The sequence below is a fragment of the Podarcis erhardii genome (assembly GCF_964252035.2).
Source record: "Podarcis erhardii genome assembly, chromosome: 10".
In the NCBI taxonomy this organism is placed as follows: Eukaryota; Metazoa; Chordata; class Lepidosauria; order Squamata; family Lacertidae; genus Podarcis; species Podarcis erhardii.
In genome coordinates this window covers 25,163,903-25,187,969 of record NC_138500.1, presented here as the reverse complement: position 1 = coordinate 25,187,969, position 24,067 = coordinate 25,163,903, and the positions used below count along the sequence as shown (strand labels likewise).

The 24,067-nt window shown below is 45.4% G+C and overlaps 1 protein-coding gene and 1 long non-coding RNA gene across 2 annotated transcripts in view; one reads left to right on the top strand and one right to left on the bottom strand.

Moving 5' to 3' along the window:
* The window catches only part of TXNRD1 (thioredoxin reductase 1), a 31,315-nt gene extending 23,972 nt beyond the window's left edge, over positions 1–7,343 (bottom strand). Inside the window, exons 1-2 of the mRNA XM_081879266.1 lie at positions 7,190–7,343; positions 687–806 (exon numbers count right to left, since the gene is read on the bottom strand). Coding sequence (XP_081735392.1) covers positions 687–806; positions 7,190–7,258 — 189 coding nt within the window. The 5' untranslated portion in view covers positions 7,259–7,343. The remainder of the gene's footprint in view (positions 1–686; positions 807–7,189) is intronic.
* A 5-nt stretch (positions 7,344–7,348) lies between these two features.
* LOC309351534 lies at positions 7,349–20,541 on the top strand. Its single transcript, XR_014160893.1, has 3 exons — positions 7,349–7,451; positions 18,230–18,289; positions 19,791–20,541. It is a non-coding gene; the product is annotated as an uncharacterized lncRNA (long non-coding RNA).
* The last annotated feature ends 3,526 nt before the right edge of the window (positions 20,542–24,067 follow it).

The following is a 24,067-nucleotide window of genomic DNA, read 5'->3' as shown; positions in this document are numbered from 1 at the left end:
CCAAGATGCATAAACACCGTCTAATTATTCCTGGAGATGATCATCAAAGGAAGCAGAGAAGAGAAAAGAGAAAGGAGATAGAGGCCCCATCTGCACTATACATTTAAAGCAGTATCATACCACTTTAAACAGTCATGGCTTCCTCCAAAGATTACTGGAAATTGTAGTTTGTTATGGGTGCCAAGAGTTGTTAGGAGAGCCTTATTCCCCTCACAGACGTACAATTCCCTGGGAAGAGGGACTGACTGTACACCATTCTGGGATACAGTCTCTGCCCAATTATCAAGAGCAACGGGATAGAATGGACTCCAGATGGAAAACCTGGTCTTTAGTCAAGAGTAGAAATGTTTCAAGAAAAAGGGGGTTCCAGGTCCATTCTAGAAGGTGGATCTAAAACAGATCAGTGATGTTCCCAGGCTAGAATTTGCCTTGCAAATCCAAGAAGCCTCGAGAGGAGGAATGAAGGAGCTGGATTTGTCATCAATCCTTTTGCAATACTAATGTTAGAGTGTGCACAGAGAATCGTATCTGCACAAGGCCATTTTGCATATGGACAAAATGGATTGCAAAATCTTTTTCAGACACCGGATTCTCACTCCTACAGCTCAGAGTGGATCCATTCTTGGAGTAGGACCAAGCTCTGGTTGGCTAGATTGCTTTCATGACCACATTTCTACTTATCATACCTTGGAAGCTGCAAGTCCACCTGAACCCCCTCCAATAACTATCAGGTCATAGTCATAAGAAGGTACCAGTGCTTGTCCATTCACATCCAGAAGCTTTTTCAGCGTTCTTTCATGGTGTGCCTAAACAAGAGAAAAATAAACATGTTCATTAAAATGTGCCCAGAATAGCTTGGTACTATGAATCAAATGACAGGAAAAAATGATTATGGCAAGGGGGGATCATATGGGGAGAATAAGGTGCACTGGTAGTGTTTAGCAACACAATGGAAGCTGCCTTATACCAAAACAGGCCATTGAACCATCTAGCTCAGTGTTATCTACACCAGGTATGGACCACTTTGTTTTTCACTAGCATCTTGAGGTCCACCAAGCAGAGCCAATTGCCTACTGCACCATACTGAACCATAGGGGATGACCAGAATCTGAGTTATCGCAGACCTGGGATGCTAATATGGTAAGAGAAAAAACCTCAGTAGTGGTTGTTAGTTATATAAACCCAATCTCTTTCCTTAAGCCACTGAGGTTGTTTGTCCCTGCTGATAACACTGCTGTGGTGATTACATGGCCTACAAAAGTAACAACAACAAATCGTCCAAGCTTCAAATGTTAAAACCATGACTATATCCAGGAGTGGCGCTTTAAACATCACTGACTACCTTGCCCCCCCAATTCCTCCCCTATCATGTACTAGCAACTGCAGAGATTGTAAGAAAATAAGCACTCATTGTCTGAATTAACAAATTTTGAATCAAAATTCTCCTGCAGGAAATCTGTTGCCTGTATTGTGGATGACTGGTTGCACCTGCCATCCCCTTTTGTAAAATTTAATAGCTTGTTCCTACTCTCCGCTTTCCACAATTTGCTATGTGTGTTACTTGGGGCTGGTGTTGCTGAGCAATGGATGATTTGGCCGTAGGGCAGCTGGCTGGTTTGATTACCGTATTTTTCGCCCTATAGGACGCACTTTTCCCCCTCCAAAAATAAAGGGGCAATGTGTGTGCGTCCTATGGGGCGAATGCAGGCTTCAGAAAACTATCCGCAAGCCTTGGGAGCCCATGGGAATTCCCGCTGGGCTCCCAAGGCTTGCGGATAGCAGCCTGTTCTGGGGGCTGGGGTCGGGGGAAGCTCGGGCTACCCCCGCCCCAGCCCCGTGCCTGGGGGGGAAATTTTTTTTTCTTTATCCCCCCCAAAAAACCTAGCTGCGCCCTATGGGCCGGTGTGCCCTATAGGGCGAAAAATACGGTGTCTTCTATCCTGCTCTAATCCTAGAAATCTATTAAATGAAAAGTGAGAGTCCATAGTCAAGTGAATGGAAACATCCTGGAAAAGGGGTGTCCACCTTTTGCCTGGAATCCTCCTAGAAACTGAAAATATCTTTGAGAAATCCCAGTTTACTACAAGGTAAAGATATTTAGATATTAAGATCTGATTGGAATCTTTGCTTTACTAAAATTAGGAGCACCCATAGTTGTGATGAGAAGTGCAATAACAACTTTATATCAATCTTCCCCCCATGGTGGGGCAGAAGTAGAGGAAAGGATTGAATCTGCCCCATCTCCCCACCCCCTTTTATAACATCCCCTGACTACTTTTGCTTAAGTAAATAAGTAAATAAAGACACAGGGGAAGACTGCAACTCACATCTAGTTAGGCCTTAATTTCATTTTAGAATTTCCTCCTGCAAAACTATAAGGAGAACCTGTAAAATGTTAAAAGTCACCCTGTTTAAATAGCAGTTTTGCTGCCCCACTGTCTCTATAGCCAATGCTACGCTTCTCATAAATATCCATGCCGCCAAATAATTAACAAACCTGAATTGCCTGTTCACTGGCATGGGGATCATATTTGCATGAAACTCTCTTTCACTCACAGGTTGATAGCTGTAGACACAAGGCACAGAGACAAATGCACCTACTGCAACCCTGAACCCATCTCTTTGGCATGCACATAAAACAGCCCGATCAGCTTTCCTGGAAAGGATGGGCAGGGTTTGGCAAGGCACCAAAGCTGCTTGTTGCAGAAGCAGCCATCATTATGTGAGATGCAGCCCCACTGGTCAACTGAAAAGGCACAGCTCTGTTCAGCTGCAAATAACGATTTGCATAAGTACACCCTAGAAGAACCAATCAAAAGCATACCCTTTTGTATGCATGCATTTCCTCTACACCAGTTTCGGTGTATGCTCCAGAAATACAGATAAAAATCAAATCATACCGTGCCACAGCCCAGAAGAATTGGACCGGTAAACTATGATTAGCAGCCATTATCCTCCGGTAATGATTATCTAAATTTCACAAATGCATTTTGACAGCTGGGGTTGGCAAAACACATTCCCTATCTCTCCACTCCGGTTAAAGTCATTGCATCAAAAATTCACAAGGCCTAAACTTCACCAAGAGCAGAACTCTCCCGTCTCTGGATAAAACGGTTCTGCTACCATTGACCTAGGTGGTACAAGAGGATCTCAAGAGCAGATATAAGTCAAATTAGAGCAGTTCCAGAGGGCCTTGACTTTTGGAAATGAGAGCATTCTGATTTATTTATTCCACCCACTCTTCTTAACAGGGTATTTATTTATTAATTAGAAATATACACACACACACACACACACACACACACACACACACACACACTTTTCCATTTATTATGTATGAATCTAAAAGCACTTCACAAAGTGCATAAAAGCATGAAATTAGCAGCTGTTAAAAATGTCCAGAGATCCCCTCCAGATATCCTTTAAATTGGGCAGCCATTAGATTTGTGCTCTCAGTACTGTCCCCACCTGCAAAAAGGTTTTATTTGGGGAGGCAGGGGGAGAGATAGGTTGTACTCAATGCCAGTACAACTCAGAGTAGACCCTTTGAAGTAATTAGACATGATTAACTTAGGCTTATAAATGGTCAGTAATCACACAGCTCAAAGAGTTAACTCTTCATTAGCAAGATGATTGATTTCCACAGGCCTAATAAGCAGAGCAGCTCATTCTCTGTGTTCTTCCTCCATGAAAATCCCACTCTCCTGCTTCAGCTTCTGCCTCTTATTCTAGACTTCTCTCTGCCACAGACTCTCCCAGCTCACTAAACCCTGTTACCTCTTCAGCTTCCAACATCACCTCTTCCCAGTCTTCTCCCTCTGACCACTCAATTGAGGTCCCACCACTAGTCCCTGAGCTCCAAGCCTTCTTCCCTTGGCAATTCCCCAGCTGGTTCCTCCCATCATTCCTCTGCATCCAACCAGTCCCTGACACAAAACTTCATTTCTTGAAGCCTCCTACTGAAATACTGCAATTTTTTATGCCACAAATGTCCCAGTTTTGTCCCACTTTCACCCTCCCAGATGGCAATGCATGAGAACATAAGAGCCAGCAGGATCAGGCCAGTGGCCCATCTTAGTCCAGCGTCCTGTTCTCACTGTGGCTAACCAGATGCTTGTGGGAAGCCCGAAAGCAGGACCTGAGCACAAGAGCAGTCTGCCCACCTGTGATGCCCAGCACCTGGTATTCAGAAACATACTGCCTCAGACTATGAAGGCAAAGTATATCCATTCTGGATTGTAGTCACTGATAGCCTTTGTCTAATCCTCTTCAGAAGCCATCCAAGTTGGTGGCTATCACTGCCTCTGGTGGAAATGAATTCCATAGTTTAACTGTGTGCTTTGCCAATGCACTGAGGAAGCATCTTTTTTAAAAAAAAGAGAATGTCGTACAGACAGCCCAGTGTAAGTCCACCACTAATGAACTATTATTGTGTCCGTGACATGTCACAGATTATACCTACCACTCTGGAGTAGCACACATCATTTCAGCAACTACAGCAACCAGAATGGGAAGGAAACCCTCCACAATTCCATATAAATGACCCTTGTGTTCCCTTGGTATTTTCTGGCTGCTGATATTAACCGTCAGAAAACACCAAGGAAACAGAAAGGTTCTTCGTATACTTAGAAGCAACAATACAAATATAATAAGACAGATGGAAATATGAGAAGCACTGAAAGGAAACAGGAGAGTGAGCTACACAAGAGGGAGAAAAGGGTATGAATAGTTAAAAAGACAGGGAGACTAAGAGTTTGCCTGGCATCTAATTGCCTGGCACTGGCATCTAAAAGCCAACAGATTAAGTCACAAGCCTGCTTCTTTTGGGGAAGGAATCCCAATAACTGGGACACCATAGGTGAAACAAGTCCTATTTCTGATCACCTCCTAGCTTATCAAAGGACCAGAATGAACTGGAAAGTCTTCACATATGATTTCCAGTGAAGCATGCGGGAAGGTCCCAAAGGAAACCCTTTCCCCAGCTCACTTCCTGTACTCCTAAGTGAACACACTACACTACACTACAGCACTGCAAACACCAGGAACAGGAAATGGGACGAGATCACAATGCTTGCCCTCGTGCTTTGATCATCATACTTTTCAAGTCAGAAGGGAAGTATGTGGGAGGATATGGCAGGGCCTTTTCTGTTGAAGCTCCTACTCTGAGGTACAAATTTGCTCCAGACCAAACTTCTTTGTGTTTTTGTTTGTTTGTTTCGGGACACAACACAAAACCTCTACTTTCAAAATACCTATGAGAAAACTGCTGTGAAAAGGGCTGCTTTTTATATGGGCTGCCTTGCATAATTTTCAAGTGACTTTAAAACATGTTTATTGCAAAATAAATTGTGTGCTCTCCTGTTACTTGTAAGGCGCCTGAAGCACTTGTTGCTTGGAAATTCTTAACACTGACACCACTAATAAACTGACATTGCTGACTCTTTGGGTGAATGGTGGGCACAAATGGAATATGACGCTTTTTTCTGAATGCTTTTAACCTATGACTTTTGAACTCACAGCTTTCAGCGCAGAAGCAAGTCACAGGGGTGAGCAGCCTGAGGCCCTCAATGTAATTTAGGACTCAAATTCCCATCAGTTATAGGCCAGCAACATATGTAGAAATCTAGGTTCAGATTTCTAATCAGCTATGAAGCTCAATGAGCATCACCATCTCTCAGCCTGATGCACCCCACAAGGTTATTGTGAAACCAAAATGGTGCTTCAATTTCTTTGGGGAAAGCGTGGGTTCAAAGCGTAGTAAATGTGGTAATTATCATTCAGCGATCTGTAATCTGATGGAATGCAAATACTTCCATTCGCAGGAAGAAGTCTAGCACAGTTGCCTGAGTGGCCTCAGAATTCCCCTTCAGTTCTTTGTGCTGAATATAGGCATGTTTGAAGCAAAACTGGCCCTAACAGAAACTTAAAAACAAACAAACACCCGGTTATTTGTCATTTGCAGATATTATACAAAACAGGAACAGATTAACTTCCACCCACCCCTAGAGGAACATATTAATACATGAGATGTAACACAATTGTAGTCATAATCAACCTAAAAAAAGAAACAAAGATGTTTGTCCACAGCCTGCAATGTGTTGCTGGTGGCCGATAGCCATGTTCCTTTGTGTACGCATATGCAATAAAGTCAAACCATTATTTTCTAGAAATTATCTCTTGTTAATAGGAACTCCGAGGGCCCGGCTTACCTGCACACCCCTTCTCCACTCTAAGCCCTCAAGTGTTCACCCTGAACAGGCCTAAAGACTTGGATGAAAATGCTCCTACCCTTGACCTCAAGGCAACAGTTCGCAAGTCAGGGATGAACTTACGGCCAACTGTGCTCACTACTGCACAGATCTATCTACTCCCTGGCCAGATCTCTGTACTTCAGCCATTTTCTGCAATTTATATCCCACCTTTCCTCCAGGGAGTTTAAAGTGGTATGCATGGTTCCTCCCTCCCCGTTTTATCCTCAAAAACAACCGTGGGAAATAATGCCTGGCTCCAGCAGATCACCCAATCAGCTTCATGGCTGCCCAGGTCCTCATCCAATCCCTAGTGTCACACCACACAGACTAGAGCAGGCATAGGCAAACTCGGCTCTCCAGATGTTTTTGGGGACTACAAATCCCATCATCCCTAGCTAACAGGGATGATGGGAGTTGTAGTCCCAAAAGCATCTGGAGGGCCGGGTTTGCCTATGCCTGGACTTAGAGGGCTATTAAACTACAGCACGGGGGGGGGGGGGCATTCCAATGCACTATTCTATCATGACGCCTCCCTTTCAAAGCCACGCTGCTTTTTAAAAAATAAGTGTTATCGGAAGATTTCACTCTTCCCCCTTTCCCGCCCCATATGCTTCAAAGTGCCCGCGAGAAAACCTAAGACCAAAACACAGGAATACGACACGCATTCACTGAAGGAAGCAAACGGTGCTTGAGACTTTCCCTTCTTTGTGGGGGAGGGAAACCAAGACTTACAGCGCAATCCTACGCACGTTTACTCAGAAGCAAGCTTCCCGCCCGCCAAGTTCAGGGCACGATCCCATGCAAGTTTACTCACGAGCAAGCCCCACGGATTTCAATGGGCCTTTAACTCCTGGGTAGGGGAGGGTTAGAGCACTCCTTTAAACGGGCGTTTAAGGACGCTGGCGAGAGCTTTTGTTTCGTTTCCAGCCATTTCCTACCTTCCCAGTCTTCTCTTGGCCTCCGATCTGGTTTTGTCGGACGAAGACGACCGGCACCGACGGCTCCATGGCGACTTCCAGGACCGCGACTCTCAGCAGCGGCGCATCATCTGCAAAGGGGAAGAAAGGAGAAGCACGCCGCGTGCGCGAGGAACGCCTTTTATGACGCTTGGAGCCCGGGGATTGGGGGGCGTGGCCTCCCGCCTCCCCAGCGCCGCGTCTCGCCAAGTTCCTTCAAGCTCTGCGCTGAGTCAAAGGCAAAGTAAGAATGACTTGCTGTTTCTGTGACTCTCCTCCCTCCCGCCCCCCCCCCGGCTTCTTCCTCCTTCCTCCTCATTACGTGCCACGGATCGAACCGGGACGAATTTCTTTTTTTTTTAGTAGTAACACGTGGCTCCTCGGCAGCAAGACCCAATGGCTTCAAGTTGCAAGAAAGGAAATTCCGACTAAACATTGGGGGGGGGGGCGGACTTTCTGACAGCTGTTCCGCAGTGGAGCAGAATTCCGCGAGAGGTGGTGGGTTCTCCTTCCTTGGGGGGGTTTTAAGCAGAGGTTGGATGGCCATCAGTTATGGGTGCTTTAGCTGAGATTCCTGCATTGCGGGGGGGGGTTGGGCTAGATGACCCTGCGGGGTCCCTTCCAACTCTTAAGATTCAATTAATCTAGTGAGTTCAGCGAGACTGCTTGCTCTTTCTGCTCAGTTCCTGTTTGCCCTGGCTCAAACTCTCCTACACTGCAGACACTTCCTTAAAGATGCTCACATTTCACTGAATGCAAGAAGGATCGGACATCCACTTTCCCTTCCATTCTGAGCAAGGGGCAAATGCAAGGGACTGATCTCTGTCAGCGAATAAAGCAGTGCCTGATACAGGTGCCTTTCCCTCCATTGATGGGAGAGGGTGCCTGTAGCATGTTGCAGTCCTGTTTCTTTTTCTGCCTTTAGATGTGGTATTCGTTTTGTGACTGGTGCCCATGTTATCTGCCTAGGTAGCTCAATTGATTACAGCGTGGTGCTGATAACACCAAGGTTGCAGGTTCGATCCTGGTATGTGACAGCTGCATATTCCTGCATTGCAGGGGGTTGGACTAGATGATTCTCAAAATCCCTTCCAACTCTACCATTATAAGGTTTTCAAAATTCCATATGTGCCCACTGGCTCCAGAAGAATGGCATCTGCTGATTTAAGTGTTTTGACAGGCATTAGCATTGGGGATGGTGTTTAAAAAGGCTAAAAGTTACCAAACAGTTTACATAAAAAGAGTCTGCTGGAACCTTTAACAGATTTATTGTAGCATGCATTTTCATTGACTGAAAGCCCACTTCAACAAATATGTGAGCTTCAGCTGGCAATCAGACAGAGTGACTTTATCATATGCATGCCTGAGTTTAGAGGGAAAGACTGAACCTGAAATGTGCAGTCTGTGACATTGTGTGTACAAAGCTCAAATATACACAAGATAAGAACAGCGGCTAATCACAGCAGGAGTAATTAGCAATAATTACTAATTTAGCACCTTTAGTGGACCTTGGTCTGGATTGCATCCTAAGCAAATAGAATAAAACATTCTGACAAAATATAGTTCCGCAATCTCACACAGGAGCCTCTGAAAGTATTTTGTCGAAGACTCCCTTGGGTCAGGAGACCAGTGTTCTGGGAAACTGAAATATTCTCCCACTGGTTCCTGAATGCTACCATTTTTTGAATCAGATTTGTGCTCATTTACATCTCAGGACGCAAACTGATATACAGTACAAGCCAAAGCAAATGTGTATTCTTTATTTCTCCAAAGTCTCTTCTGTCTTTAAAGCACAAGTATGAAAGAGGGACGCGGGTGGCGCTGTGGGTAAATCCTCAGCGCCTAGGACTTGCCGATCGCATGGTCGGCAGTTCAAATCCCCGCGGCGGAGTGAGCTCCCGTCGTTCGGTCCCAGAGCCTGCCAACCTAGCAGTTCGAAAGCACCTCCGGGTGCAAGTAGATAAATAGGGACCGCTTACCAGCGGGAAGGTAAACGGCGTTCCGTGTGCTGCGCTGGCTCCCCAGATGCAGCTTCGTCATGCTGGCCACGTGACCCGGAAGTGTCTGTGGACAGCGTTGGCTCCCGGCCTCTAGAGTGAGATGAGCGCACAACCCTAGAGTCTGGCAAGACTGGCCCTTACGGGCAGGGGTACCTTTACCTTTATATGAAAGCTGTACTAGGGGTATTTTGGAATACTAGCCAGGATAGTGGAATGGATCCATCAGGGACACCACATACCAGCACCTTTTTGATTAGTACTTGTGCTAGAATTCAGATACTATCGTATGTATCTCCTCTGGTCCCTGGTGAATAATTCCCATAAAGAACAAGGGGTAAAGTAACACTGCTGTTTTTCCCTTCCCACGCCTATTATTGGATCACTTACCGTATATGAGGCCTGAGGCGTCATATAAATCCAAGTTACGTATACTTTGGATCACATTTCACAGAGATAAAAGGAACTTGTTTTCAAGTAACTGTGATCAGAACAAGGGTGCCACACTTAAGGCAGATCAACCAGTTAAGGCCTTATATAAACAAGTTTAATGCCTTCAATAACATGTCTTAAAGAAGCTTTTAAAGGAACGCTTCATTTTCTGCTACCTCCCAGAAATCACAGGACACACATAGACACAGGCAAGACCAAAGACGTTGTGTGGATATTTTTAACGGGCCACTCCCTTTTTGTTCTGGGCTAGCAGCCAGTGGCAGCATGACAAAGCAAAAACACACTTGTTCAATAGCATGGCAGAGATTGAAAGCTGGGATGAAGAATCTTTTTCATCTCGAAGGCTACATTTCACTTTTGGGAAGCTCTCTGAAAAGCAAGATGAGCGCTACACCCCAAGCTACCTTTGACTGGACTTAACCATCCAGGGGTCCTTTACCTTACCTTTTACCTGCAACTGAAACACAGAATGAGGACTCTGAATGAGGTGTATGGGGTGTTTTAGGGGTGGGGTGGTACCTTTGGTGGGAGACGCATTGTGCTCCTTCTGGGGCAGTTTGTCCACCTTTGGTCCCCACCCTGTACTCAGCTCTCACCTGTGACTCTCGGAAGTTGTCAACATGTAACAGCAGCCACACCCCGGGAACAGCTTTTACTGGCTGGCTAGAGAATAGCCAGTGGGATCCCAAACCTTTGGTGAGTTAGGGGCTTCCCCTGCATGTGAAGACAGGCTCTGGCAGATTGAGTGGACAAGACCAATAGTGGATCCAATGGTCAAGCTGGTGGTTTCTGCATGTGCTGTATAGAGAAGTGAAGGGCAGATGGAGTTTGCCAACCTGGAATAGGGAGTCCATCTAGGACATAGGTAGGCAAACTAAGGCCTGGGGGCCAGATCCAGCCCAATTGCCTTCTAAATCTGGCTCGCAGGTGGTCTGGGAATCAGCGTGTTTTTGCATGAGTAGAATGTGTGCTTTTATTTAAAATGCATCTCTGGTTTATTTATGGGGCATAGGAATTTGTTCATTTTTCCCCCTTCAAAATATAGTCTGCCCCCCCCCAAAGTCTGAGGGACAATGGACCCACCCCCTGCTGAAAAAGTTTGCTGACCCCTGATCTAGGAGATGGAAAACTCTAATCCTAAACCTCCGCTGCTTTGTGGGACATCTTTGGGAGAAGAAAAGGTGTAAATCCTACACAAAACTGTCCCTAAGACAGTTGGATACCAACGCCTTGTACGCCTCTTCCTGGGAACTCCTGCAGCCAAGATGCCAAACATATTGCTCTGCTTTCCTTTGTACCACACCAGCGAGGCCAAGGGGAGGGTCTTGTCATCTGGGCAGCCCAGGATCCCCAGACACACTGCCCAGGCTTGCACCCCTAGATGGTCACTCAGACCGCTAACAGCGGTTTGACTTTGCCCCCGGAGGCACACTCATAGAATCATAGAATCATAGAGTTGGAAGAGACCACAAGGGCCATCGAGTCCAACCCCCTGCCAAGCAGGAAACACCATCAGAGCACTCCTGACATATGGTTGTCAAGCCTCTGCTTAAAGACCTCCAAAGAAGGAGACTCCACCACACTCCTTGGCAGCAAATTCCACTGTCGAACAGCTCTTACTGTCGTTGTCTCTTGAGACAGACAGATGCCAATAATGACTGAATGTACACAGAGAGTGGAATTGAATCGTGGCCAATTGCGCTTGCTAACCCTGTCGTTGTCCGTTCCACCTGCCTCGCCACTCACCGCATCCCCAGGTGTCTGAAAGAGCCATCCTGTCTACAACTGAAGCTAGCAACCCTTGAATACACATAGCTGTTTGTATGTGCCTTCAGATGATATCTCAAATGAGGACAGGGGCAGTGTCGGTGGGTAAACTACAGTGCTCAGAATTACTTGAGGGAAATTATGTGCTTTGAATGTGCTTTAAAGGTACATTGCATACACAGCCTAAAAGTCACCGTGGGAATTACTTCTTGTAGACATGCCTTGGAATGAGCATTTAGGCTCCCTGGCTGATTGTCCTAAGACAGGAGGAAAAGACAGACAAAGAGGGAGGGAAACAAGTACGGTATCTTGTGAGCTTCGGACAACTGGTTGTGTAACCTATTAAAATGCCGTGAGAGAAAAGCAGCTACTGCTTAAGTATGAAAATGCAGTCTTTCGTAATCTACCCAAGCATAATTTGGCTGACAATTAGAAAAATTGCTCCGTAGGGGGTTAGCTTAGAAAATAATTATGGTTTGGTGTTTTAAACTGATCTATTGGTATGGTTGTTCTACAAATTGATTCTTTGCAATAGTTGTACATTCAAGTCTCTTGTCAGTACATTCACTGTGATACATTCTGTGATACATTCACTGTCAATACAGTGATACATTCACTGTTGATGGAGACAGGGCACTTCCATTTTGCGGGGGCTGTATTAGGTGCCTGGCAGTGAGTGCACGGGCCAAACACACTGGAACTGTGCCAATTCCCCTGCTAAACCCCACAAGGCAGACTTTTCATCCCCGATTTTCCTCTGAATCTTTGCAGTGGGTTTTACCAGAGCTTTGGGCTGCTTCCCAGAACATCACAGTTGTTGTGATTAATCAACTAGGACCAGTGGCGTAGCGTGGGGGGTGCAGGGGGTGCCAGCCACACCGGGCGCAACATTTTGGGGGGCGCACTCGCAGCTCTCTGCCCGTACCTGGCTCACACACTCTCTCTCACAGTGCTGGGTGCGCGAATCCGAGCTGCCGGGTCGCCGCCCACTGTGCGGAGCGGAGAGAGAGCGAGGGAGGGACTATCTGGGGGAGGGACACTGCAGCAAGCTTCGGGCCGCGCAGGGCTCTTCCGACGGCGCCGAGCCCTTCGCGGAGGCTGCGTCGCCCGTACTTCAGAAAGCGGTGCGTGAAGTTTCTCCGCAGTGGCCAGCCGGCCCCGGAGCACGTGCAGAGCGCCGATTCCCCCTGGGCGATCCCGGCCGGCCGTCCAGTCGGCGACAGCGCCGGCGCCGCGCTCCTTCCTCCCCGCGAGCGCCCCGTCGAGGGAGGCTGGTCCTCCGAGCCAGGCACGGCCGAGCGCGCCTGCCCGCCTCCTCCCGGCCATCGGGGGAGGGACCCAGGACGGGGAGCCACCCCGGGCGGAGGCGGAGTCGCGCAGGGGAAAGTCCGCCCGCGCTCTCCGCGGCCCTTTGCACATGCTCGCGGGCGCCGCGGCCTCGCTCCTCCGACGAAAACCAGATCCAGGGAAGGAAGCCCCGCGCAGCTGAGAAAGAGGCTCCGCGAGCATGTGCAGAGCGCCCGCCCGCCGGGACTGCGCGAGAGAGCCAATGGGCAGCCGGGGGGGGCAAGAGGCGCCTGGGCTCCCCGCTTCCTTCTGGAGGGGAGATGGCGCTTGCCCAACCCAAGGCAAAGTGGAGGAAGAAAGTCTCTTCCCGGCTTCGTCCCCTTCCCAATATTCGATTTTTGAAACCTATGTCTAGGGCGGGTATAGCAGCGAAGAGCTTGGCCGCTCCTTCAAGGGGGCCCGAATCTGCAGACTGCAGGCGAAGCCTCCCCAATGCCCAAAGGGCGAGGCTGATTTTAGTACTATAAAAATCCAAGGCTCCTAGCCCACCCTCCGCTCTCAGTTTTTAATGGCCCGATGCCTGTAAGCCGCCCTTTGATGGACTTTGAAACCCTCAAAGGGGGCGAGGGAGCAATATTTCCAATCAATCAACAGCCCACCTGAAAAGGAGGGGGAGAATAATCTGCCTCCCTCCTGCGATGGGAGAACTGGCAAAGGTTCCTTCTTCTTTAACTGAATTAGATTATAAAGGGGGGGGTGTTGCAGTGGCGTAGCATGGGGGGTGCAGGTGGGGGCCGGCAGTACCGGCCGCAACATCTGGGGGTTAGGGTTAGGGGGCGCAAATCCAGGGTTAGGAGGCGCAAATTACTTGCCTTGCCCTGGGTGCTGACAACCCACGCTACGCCACTGACTAGGACAGTTAAAGTTTATTAACCTTAAATAGATTAGTCCCATGAGTTTTAATTGATGAACTGGTTAGCTGCCGTTTGCATATGACTACTACAACAGCCTTGAAGGAAAAGCACACTTTGTCCTTAGGTGTATTGATACATCAGCAGGAACTATCTTAGAAAGGGCATTCTGTCTTGCACTTCTGCAATGTGCCTGCCAACTGCAGTTTTTATATGCACATATTGAAAATAATATAACATTTAAAAGAACCATACAACACAGCAACCACCCTTTTGCCAGATTAGTCTGGGATGTCTGTTCAGTGGACTGATGAATCAAATGATTAAACTTTGCAGTCCTACTAATTATTCCTTGCCTTCTTGCCAACGGTGAGTAAAAAATTGCCTCTGGGCAAGGACAGGATGCTGTACTAAATAACGCAGTTACAGATAGGTAGCCGTGTTGGTCTGCCATAGTCAAAACAAAACAAATTCCTTCCAGTAGCACCTTAAAGACCAACTAAGTCAGTTCTTGGTATGAGCTTTCGTGTGCATGCACACTTCTTCAGATACACTGAAGATAACGCAGTAATACTACAAATCACCCAGTAATTGTCTAGGTGTTTCATTCATGCTTATGTTCCCGCCCTTATCCTGGAATTCTGGAGATTAAGATTTGAGAACAGGCTGTCTGCCTTAGCCCTGAGAAACTCCAGATCTTCTTTGCATGAGAAAACTTGCCCACTTCCTCACCTGCTTCTCTCCTGAGACAGTGGATGGGCTAGAGAGAAGCTTCTGCCCTGTCTCTCTGGACAGCATTGAGTCTAGGGCTCAGAACCCAGAACAATAATTATTGCAACACTGGTGTGACTATTATTTCCCAAACAGGCAAAGCCCTAAACCAGGGGTGTGTGAACCTGCGGTCCCTCCAGACTCCCATCAGCCCCAGGAAGCATGGCCAACAGTCAAGGATGCTGGGAGTGGTTGTCTAGCAACATCCGGAGGGTCACAGGTTCCCCAGCCTTGCTCTGCCCTGAGATGCCTTCTTGGTTGCTCATTCCATAAATGGAGAAACTGCTGCCAGTCTGGCTCCTAGCTAAGGTGGAGGGTCTATTAAGCCAAACGGTGCTTGTTTTCAGCAGTGCCAATGTGTGCATTAGATAAACCAGGAAATGCAAAAATTAAGCCGCAGTTACCCATTTTGAAATATTAAATTAATTATCAGGGGGGTTTTTTTTGGGGGGGGGAGTGGAATTAAAACACACAGGAACCAGGAAGTACTAGACAAGGAGGAAAGACAACAAAATGTGCAGGTTGCAATTCAATCGCGTTTTCACCCCTACACAATATAGCAAGCTGAGGAAGGAAAATCTGATTCTCATCAGTTTCTAACATGGGAGAATGTTCAGATATTTTACAGATATTTTAAGAAAAGTGATTTTAGAACCATCCTAAAGGGCTGCGTTTTCCTATGTCTCTTTAATATTTTACTATTAAATACTTTCCTATTTGATTTTACATTAATAGTAAAATAATTCTAAAGGTTACTTGTCTGTCCTGAACCTACAACCAGATGTAGATAGGAGAATGCAAGAGTTTTGCACGGAGCTTTTAAGCTGCCACACCTTTTGCACTGTCCAAAGTCTCAGCTATAGCATGACAAAGCAAAGAGAAAGTGCCCTATAATTATCATAGCTAGTCTCTAATAATGTTATATGCATGCATCTACATTCATTCCCTCTGCAGTGCATGACCAAACCTTCCTGTTTTCACTGTAGCTGTTTTCATTATGCTGATAAATTCCTGTTCTTGCTGTCTTTTTGTGCAATCTACCTCCCTTTTATGCTCTGTGCCCCAGTGTTTGTTACACCTTTTTCATACAAGACAGAAGTGCCAAACAGTTCACAGATGTTTGTCTTTTGACTTAAAGAATCATTAGAAGTTAGGAAAGTGAAAAGAGCTTGACTCGATTCAGCTATTTGACCTAGATATTCAGGACAGGCAGAGAATGGTTAGTACGGTATTTGAAGATAGTGAGATGCAGAAGAGGTGCATAAGTAGGTTCAGTTCATAATAATTGGGAAATTATACTTTCCCATTTTGAGAAAGTTGCCGCAAAAAGCCTCAACTTCCTGCCTTGCACACTCCTCATATTTTGTACTCATGGGGAGATCTAAACACAGTTCCCCATTGACAACAGAACTCAGGGAACTGTGGTTTACATACACCATGGTTAATGGGAACAAAATTATAATCAAACCATGGTTTAAGATCCAGGCTTGTTCTCAACAATCATAGTTCTCCAAGTTTGGCCATCACATGGCACTCTAGTTAGCTTAAAAGTGAAAGCTCTTCCTCCTCACAGGAGAGAGAGAGAGAGAGAGAGAGAGAGAGAGAGAGAGAACATAAGGTGCTGTCGGTGACAATGCCAATAGCAGTTATAATGAAGAGCAGAGGTAGTGTGCTTGAGTGTGCGTTCAGGAGAAGACATACTGTATTTTTCGCCCTATAGGACGCACCGGCCCACAGGACGCACCTAGTTGTTTTTTTTGGGGGGGGGGGATAAAGAAAAAAAAAATTCCCCCCTTCCAGGCGCGGCTTCAGCGCACCCCGCGCTCTGGGCAGCAGGCTGCTATCCGCAGCCTAGGGAGCCCTGCGGGAACTCCCACGGGCTCCCCAGGCTTGCTGATAGCTTCCTGAAGCCTGGAGAGCGAGAGGGGTCGGTGCGCACCGACCCCTCTCGCTCTCCAAGCTTCAGCGAAAGCCTGCATTCGCCCCATAGGATGCACACAGATTTCCCCTTCATTTTTGGAGGGGGAAAAGTGCGTCCCATAGGGCGAAAAATACGGTATATCATATTTCTAGAGCAGAAAGGCCAACCTGGAAGTGCCCTCATTATATTCAGTCCAAAACTACCTTTCCTCTCCCTGGTCAGTTCTCTTCATATAAAGCGGAAGCTGATTATGCACAACTCTTGTAGAGCTGTTTATGGTAATCTTGGGCATGCACACGCAGGCAAGTGCAAACCATAGTTTGACCACTTAGACAAGATAGGAAACCAAGGTTTGCAGCTAAATGAACACTGGGAGTTCCAAAGGAAGGAGGGAGTATATGAGCTTGAGGTGCTCCTGCAACCTTGATTGTTCTCCAGTCCTGTGTTTTGTCTTGCTGCTTGCACCTGCCTCCTCATCTGTCCTGAGGCCCTAACTTTTATTTTCCCCTTGTTTCTGTCTTCAAATTCGTCCTTTAGCCCTGACTTTCCTCTTTGGTTTTGACTCCTGGCTTTGTTCCTCTACTCTGGTCCCCGAGCGCAACTCTTGGCTCCTGATTTCCTGGCTTATCAAAGACCGCTTCCCTGAACAATGTTATTGTTAATTATATGCTAATTAGAGGTTGATTAATTGACAAACAGCACAATTTAGACATAATACATTTGTGATTAGCCTAATTTCCCCTTGATTTAAAAATAATAGGTGCATATGATGAGAACTGGAAAACTATGTAAGATAAATGAGATACAGATTTTGTATCTTCAGTTTTGTGTTAATGAATAAAATAGCCAGTAGCATCAGCTTCTGCAATTCTTCAGTAACTTTAATTTAGCATCCATAATCTTCGCCTACCAAATTCTGCATTACTTTGCATGAAAGCAAACGCATTGCCTTCTTACAGAAGCTGCAAGTTTTACTGCTGAAGATCATAACATCGTTTTCATCTCTGAGTCTGCGGATGATTAACTTCCAGTCTTCATACAGAAATATTACAAGATTAGATAAGGGTGAGCATGAACATCATTTATGCTCAAACTGGATGGATGAAAATCAATTACTGTACTTAAAAAATGAAATAAATTGGAGTTGCAATTGTTTAAAAATAGTAACTATTTCAATAATATGGATATAAGCATATTCTCAGGACAGAACAACATAATGGAACTCCCACACAGGTGGCAATGAAGGTCACCAACTTGGAAGGCTTTGAAAGAGGATTAGACAAATCCATGAAGGAGAATGCCATCAGTGGCTACTAGCTACGATAGCTACCGTAACTCCACCAGAGGCAGATTTAGGGCAGTGCGTCTGGTTCTGCCACACTGGGTGCCAAGCCTAGTTTTGTGGGTCCCATTTTATACAAAACTCTTCCAGCAGAGGCCAGACAGGCCCCCTCCATATGGAACATCCAGCATCTGCAGAAGACTTTTTCTTACACCAGCAGGCATTTTAACTGAATTCTGTTTTTATCGTTTTAACTCACTTTCAGTTTCGTTGCATTCAGTTCCTCCTGTACGCTACTCAGAGGGTATTATAATTAAATGGTATATAAATGGTTGAAAATAAATAAATAACAATAGAGCCTGTAGCTTCCCGACCTAAAATGAGACACTGTGATTTACCTTGCCTGGGCTGGCTCTCCTCTGTTGCTGACCCCTGGAAACTTTTTGGATATAGAATGATTATTTGTGCCTAATCCTGGCTTGTATGACTTGACTTCCCCTATCATTGTTTTGTGTGTGAGACATGGGGCTTCCTCACAGACTATGCCTGCCAGAGAAGGACGAGAACGGACATTGTAGTGTGTGTTGGTGACAAAATGATGGCAGGTTTAAGAAGGTGTCATGTTTCCTTTAGGGTGACCACAAACCCCACCATATGACTTGGATGTCCAAAAGCGCCATTAATCATAGTCAGGTGAGCTCTATTGTACAGCCTCACTAATCTCTGCTTCTTTTGCCTTGTACATGATTACAGTCTAGTTTCCATCATGTGTCTAGGGATGCAGTTGCTCAGCTTCAATTAAAGTTAATAGAGATGTTTTTGTCCAACTAAATAAATTGGGTTTTAACCACAAGACACTTGCAAATAACCCAAGCCTAGCAGCAGAACAGCCGCCTCCTAGCAGGCCAGGCTATTTGGGGAAGGGCCACAGCTCAGTGGTAGAGCTTCTGCTCTGTATGCAAAAGGCCTCAGGTTCAATCCCTGATATTTCTAAGTAAGGCTGGGAATGTCCCCTGCCTGAAACCCTAGAGAACTGCTGCCAGTCAGTGTAGACAGTACTGAGCTGAATGGACCAATGGTCTGGTTCCGTATAAGGCAGCTTCCTGTGTCGATCTAGCACAGTATTATCTACCCCAGTCTTCCCCAACCTGGTGCCCTCCAAATGTTTTGGACTATAAGTCCCGTCAGCCCCAGCCAGCACAGTTGATAGGAGTTGCAATCTGAAACATCAGGAAGGAGGAGCCTTTTCTACTATCTGCTGCCTGAATTTTTGCTCTCTCTTCGTTTTACAATTTTATTTTGATTTTCAAAAGTTTCGAAATATTTGGTTTCCCCCAATATTTTAAAGAAATGTAAACTTCCTCTCCACCCCTCCGTGGTTTCCTTGTTTCCCCTTATCTTGCTGCATATTATACCTAACTTCCCTCCTCATCCTAACTTAATACCGTATCAAAATTGTTTTACTGCTGGTTGCAGTTCAGATCCTACTTGCGCGTTAACCGGACTATTGTTACGTTCCTTCAGATACTCCACTGCTTATTGGAATTTCTTTCACAGAATGTTGAACTCAATGGACTTTGATCTGTTCTTTAAAAAGGCATCATTTTTGTGCCATGTGAACGGAACAAAAGTCAAAGCTTGTAAGCTCCACTCTTATTCATTAGCTGAGAAAAGAATCAAAGCATTGGCAGGACCTCAAAAGCCATTTGGTCCAACACCCTGCTGATGCAGAAAATCCACTACAGAGAACCATAACTTTCTGGAATAATAGAATTGTTGAATTGCATTTGAACCTGTCCCTACAACCAGTTCCTGTGACTCAGGCTATGTTCACATTAGTGCCTTAAAACACAGCAAAGTGGTTTCCCCTGCTGTCTATTAAAAGTCACATTTGCATGCTGCTTTACACTCTAGAGAGGGCGCAGGGATGTCTTCACCCAATGTATTACCAGATTCATTTCCCCATGTTAGTAACTCTCCCCCTGCTCCCCAAAACTCCAAACCACAGCTGCTGTCGTCCACACATGCGCTGTCATCTGCGCATGCACAATAGATGCCTCAAATGCACACACACCGCAACTCAACCACAGCTTATAAACTGGGCGGAAGCTGGGTTTGAGGAAATGGCAGAGTTTCTCAAGAATCTACAGGCTATATGTGGGTTGTGGCTAATGTCATGTGTACTTGGCTTCAGGCACCAGTGGGAGGAGTATGCTGGAGTCAGAGGAAGTGGGCAATGTGTACACAGCCCAGAGTGACATTCCAGGATATGGTCAATGGCAGTTGGGGCCACAGTCACACAATCAGAGGGCTGTTTCACCAGGTGCAATGAGTATCAGTTCAATCCATGTATCAGTTTCATCATGAGAATCTGTCTAGAATTTGGAAATGTAAAGAAAAAGAAGGAACATTTTATCATATGTGGTGGGAATGTAAGAAAGTAAAAAACTTCTGGGAAATTATATATAATGAGATGGAAAAGATGTTGGAATATACATTCTTTTTAAAACCTGAAGCATATTTACGTGGTATTATAGGTGAAGATATTAATAGGCAAGATGTTAAATTGTTTTTATATGCAACAACAGCGGCAAGAGTTTTGTTAGCCCAGAAATGGAAGCAGGAAGAAATTCCAACAAAAGAATGGCAGACAAAATTAATGGACAACGCAGAATTAGATAAAATGACAGGAAGGATTCGAAACCTGCGGGACCAGAGATTCACAGAAAATTGGAAGAAATACATGAACTATTTGAAGAGCAACTGTAATCAACAAATTACGCTAGTAGGACTACAAGAAGTTTTGTAAGGAGAAATATATAAAATATTGCAAAGTAGAGAAAAAATAGTGATATTAGTTTTGAGAGTTAAATGTAATAGTGGAAGTAAGAAATGTATACTAAGTGAATAGATTGGAAAATTTTCATATGTGATTGATGGAAGTAAAGAAATGAATGTATGTTTAATTATTGTTGAAAATGATATGTTGAAAAAATTAATAAAAAATTATATTAAAAAATAAAAAATAAATAAATAAGAGAATCTGTCTAGAATTTCAACACCTTCTGAAGTTTATGCCGACACTTGTTTAAGACGACCTTCTTTTCAATATTCTCATTCCCTTGTCTTTTGTCATCATAAGACAGCATCCAAATACCAGTGCACATTTGACCCTCTTCCCCAACACCTAGTGGATGGGGCATCAGGACAAGCGTCAGTCATCACTTCCATTTCCTTCATAGTTGTACACATTTTTTATGCCATTAAGTGTCATCAGTCCAAATTTGTCATGTTGTTGTTGCCATTAAAATAATGACCCAAATTATTTTGAAGCACAACCAGCTGCTTAGCCAACATTTTCCATTCCTGCCCTTTAGGTGTACACAGCAATAAGTCACGAGCTTTCAAAAGCGTTTGGCTGCCCCCTGCTATATAAAAGGAGGTCAAAGTTTAAGAGTTACTTTGCCATCAAACAGGGCTGCACCATTAAAAATAATAAAATTAAAGTAGGTGCGTGCAGCACATGTTTTTCATAGGAGGTATGTTGGTCTAAGCACTCAGTAACATAAGGGAGACCTCTTCTTCCTCGTCAGCGCTGACAAATTACAACTAGATTTTGTTCAGTAAAAGTAACTGTCCATAGTGAATATACCACATTTATTTATTTAATGGATTTTAAAACTGCCTTTCAGGATAAATTAAGTTCCAAAGGTGGTTTGCAAATTATAGAGCATGGCAATGAAGAAGAAGAAGAAGAAGAAGAAGAAGAAGAAGAAGAAGAAGAAGAAGAAGAAGAAAGAAGAGTTTGGATTTGATATCCCGCCTTTCACTCCCTTTAAGGAGTCTTGAATCAGCTAACAATCTCCTTTCCCTTCCTCCTCCACAACAAACACTCTGTGAGGTGAGTGAGACTGAGAGACTTCAGAGAAGTTTGACTAGCCCAAGGTCACCCAGCCAGCAACTGCATGTGGAGGAACAGGGAAGCGAACCCCGTTCACCAGATTATGAGTCTATCGCTCTTAACCACTACACCACACTGGCTCACACATATTGCCACTTTTTGTTGTTGTTACTAAGAATTATAGTTCAGCCGGCATTCTGCACATGCCCCAGAACTACTTGACTCTTTCAGCTTCACTCTGTGCAATGAGTGCAAGACTACTGTCAACATAACGGAAGAACCAAGTGTTGCTTCTGAAGCAGGCAATTTTCACATCATCTGTTTTGCGGCCTGTGGCCAAGAGCAGTTAAACAGAATAGCTGCCCAACAGTTGCATGGATGAGGATCCAGTTTACTTCTCTTTCGCATATTAACCTTACCTTGTAGCTTATAGAACTGGGCTACTCACATGGGCAGCTCAAGCTGGGGAAAAGGGTCATCTCTTAATGGCAGAACATCTGCTTTGCATCTAGAAGGTTCCAGATTCAATCCTCAGTCTCTCCAGGTAGGGCTAGGAGAAAACCCTGCCTGAATCCTGAAGAGTCAGCGCAGAGGCAATACTGAGCTAGATAAGACCAGGATAAGGCAGCTTCTTATGTTCCTATTGATTTCGGCCATCGTACCCACAGGGAAATTGCATGGCGTTCTCAGCAGAAAAATGTACCTTTCAGATTATGAGTGTGGATATAGCTAAGAGATCTGAGCTCTACACTTGCAAACCAGATTAGATGGTTCTTATAGCTTAGCTACACACACCACACAGGAAACCCGTGGCAGTTGTGGTCTAAAACATCTGGAGGGCACAAGGTTGTCAGGGTAAGAGATTGACCTCTCTTCCCTTTTCCAGCTTTGTGGTTCTGATCAATTTCATGGTCTCCTACAGCTGCTTGACATATTTTTCATGCCCCAAGGGTTCTGAACATGGATTAACCTATGGGTCTGGCCTTCAAGGCAATCACCCCAAGCATAACATGCAAGGCTGCACCTAGATTTCAAGTAGTCTGTGGCTGACGTCAGTGTTCAATATGAGCTGTAGAGGCATGTCGAGATCACTTTCGTTTAACGTTAAAGCATCTCTAATTGCAACCTTACTGTGCTCTTAACTGAGCTAACACAGAGACTCTGCTACTGTCTTAAGCCCTGCTCCATACACACACACACACACACACACACACACACATATAGAGAGAGAGAGAGAGAGAGAGAAAGAGATACACATACATATAGAGAGAGTGTGTGTGATTTTGGGGTGTTCTCTGCTCTTGGGAAGGCTGAATGTTCTCAGTGCAACAGGTTTCTTGACAGCATCCATATTGCAATGTTTTGAATTAGAACAAAAGAATATTTAATGCAACCTTTCCAGCTGCCTTTGCTAATACATCAGCTCTTATTTATCACTTATAAAGAACAGCTTCCGGCTAATATGAGTGGAAACTGGAAGTCAGGTGGAAAGGACCAGTGGCAAAGTTCTAGGGCAGGGATTGGGGAATCTGCAGCCTTCCAAACGTTACTGGATGTTGTTCACCCCCCTGAGCACTGACCATGGTCAATGCCAATATGGTGCAGTGGTGAGAAGCCAGGGTTCAAATCCCTGCCCACCCGGTGACCTTGGGCCAGTCACTGTCTGTCAGACTAGCCTACCTCACAGGGTTGCTGTGAGGATAAAATGGGGTGCGGGAGGGCCATGCATGCCATCTTCAACTTTTTGGAGGAAAAGAGGGATAGTCATGTAAATAAAGTGGCCATGCTTGCTGGGAACTGTAGTCCAGCATCTTCTGGAAGGTTGGAGGGAATCCCTCTTCTAAGGCACAGAACAACCTATTGGATTGACGGGTCTTCCATGCCACAACCACGTGCCTATTATCCTCCGGGCCAGATCTGCAGCCAGATTTTTCTACCTGCTCCACAACTGTATGTGAACAGCATGGTAGCCTGCCTGTTTTGAGTCAGCTCTGTTGTTTTCCTATAGGCAGCTTTGGTGCGGTGCCCCCTGGCCTTTCCTGCTTTCTGCTTGCCATACCCTGTAATCTGTCACAGGTCGCACTCCTCCCTTAGGGAGGCTAAGATGTTAGGAATGTGTGGGTAGATAGCGTCTTGCACATCTATGCCAGATCTAGGTGAATTTTAGTACTAAAGCTACAGTCCTGCTCTAGCACTAAAAGGGAAATTCAGGGGCTGACTCTTGGTGTTTAGCATCTCCACCTTTCAGGGCAACGTCCCCCAAAGAATCTGGGAACTGTAGTTTCCCCCTTAAAGAGCTACAATTCCCAGCACTCTTTTCGGGCAGGTGGTCATGTGCTTTAAATGTGTGTTGAAGGTTCTTGTGCATTGTGCGGATCTGTCCTCATAGCTGGAAAAACTTGGGTCTTCAATCAAGTTCAGATTTCCTGCAATAAATGTACGTAGCTATACTCAAAAGAGTCTCAGTGTGATTATACTCAGGATAATATAATGTGCTCCTCCAGCAGGGACTGAGCATGCAGTTCAGCTTCTGCCAGTGTTTTACAGCAACAGACTCTCTAGGAGCAGAA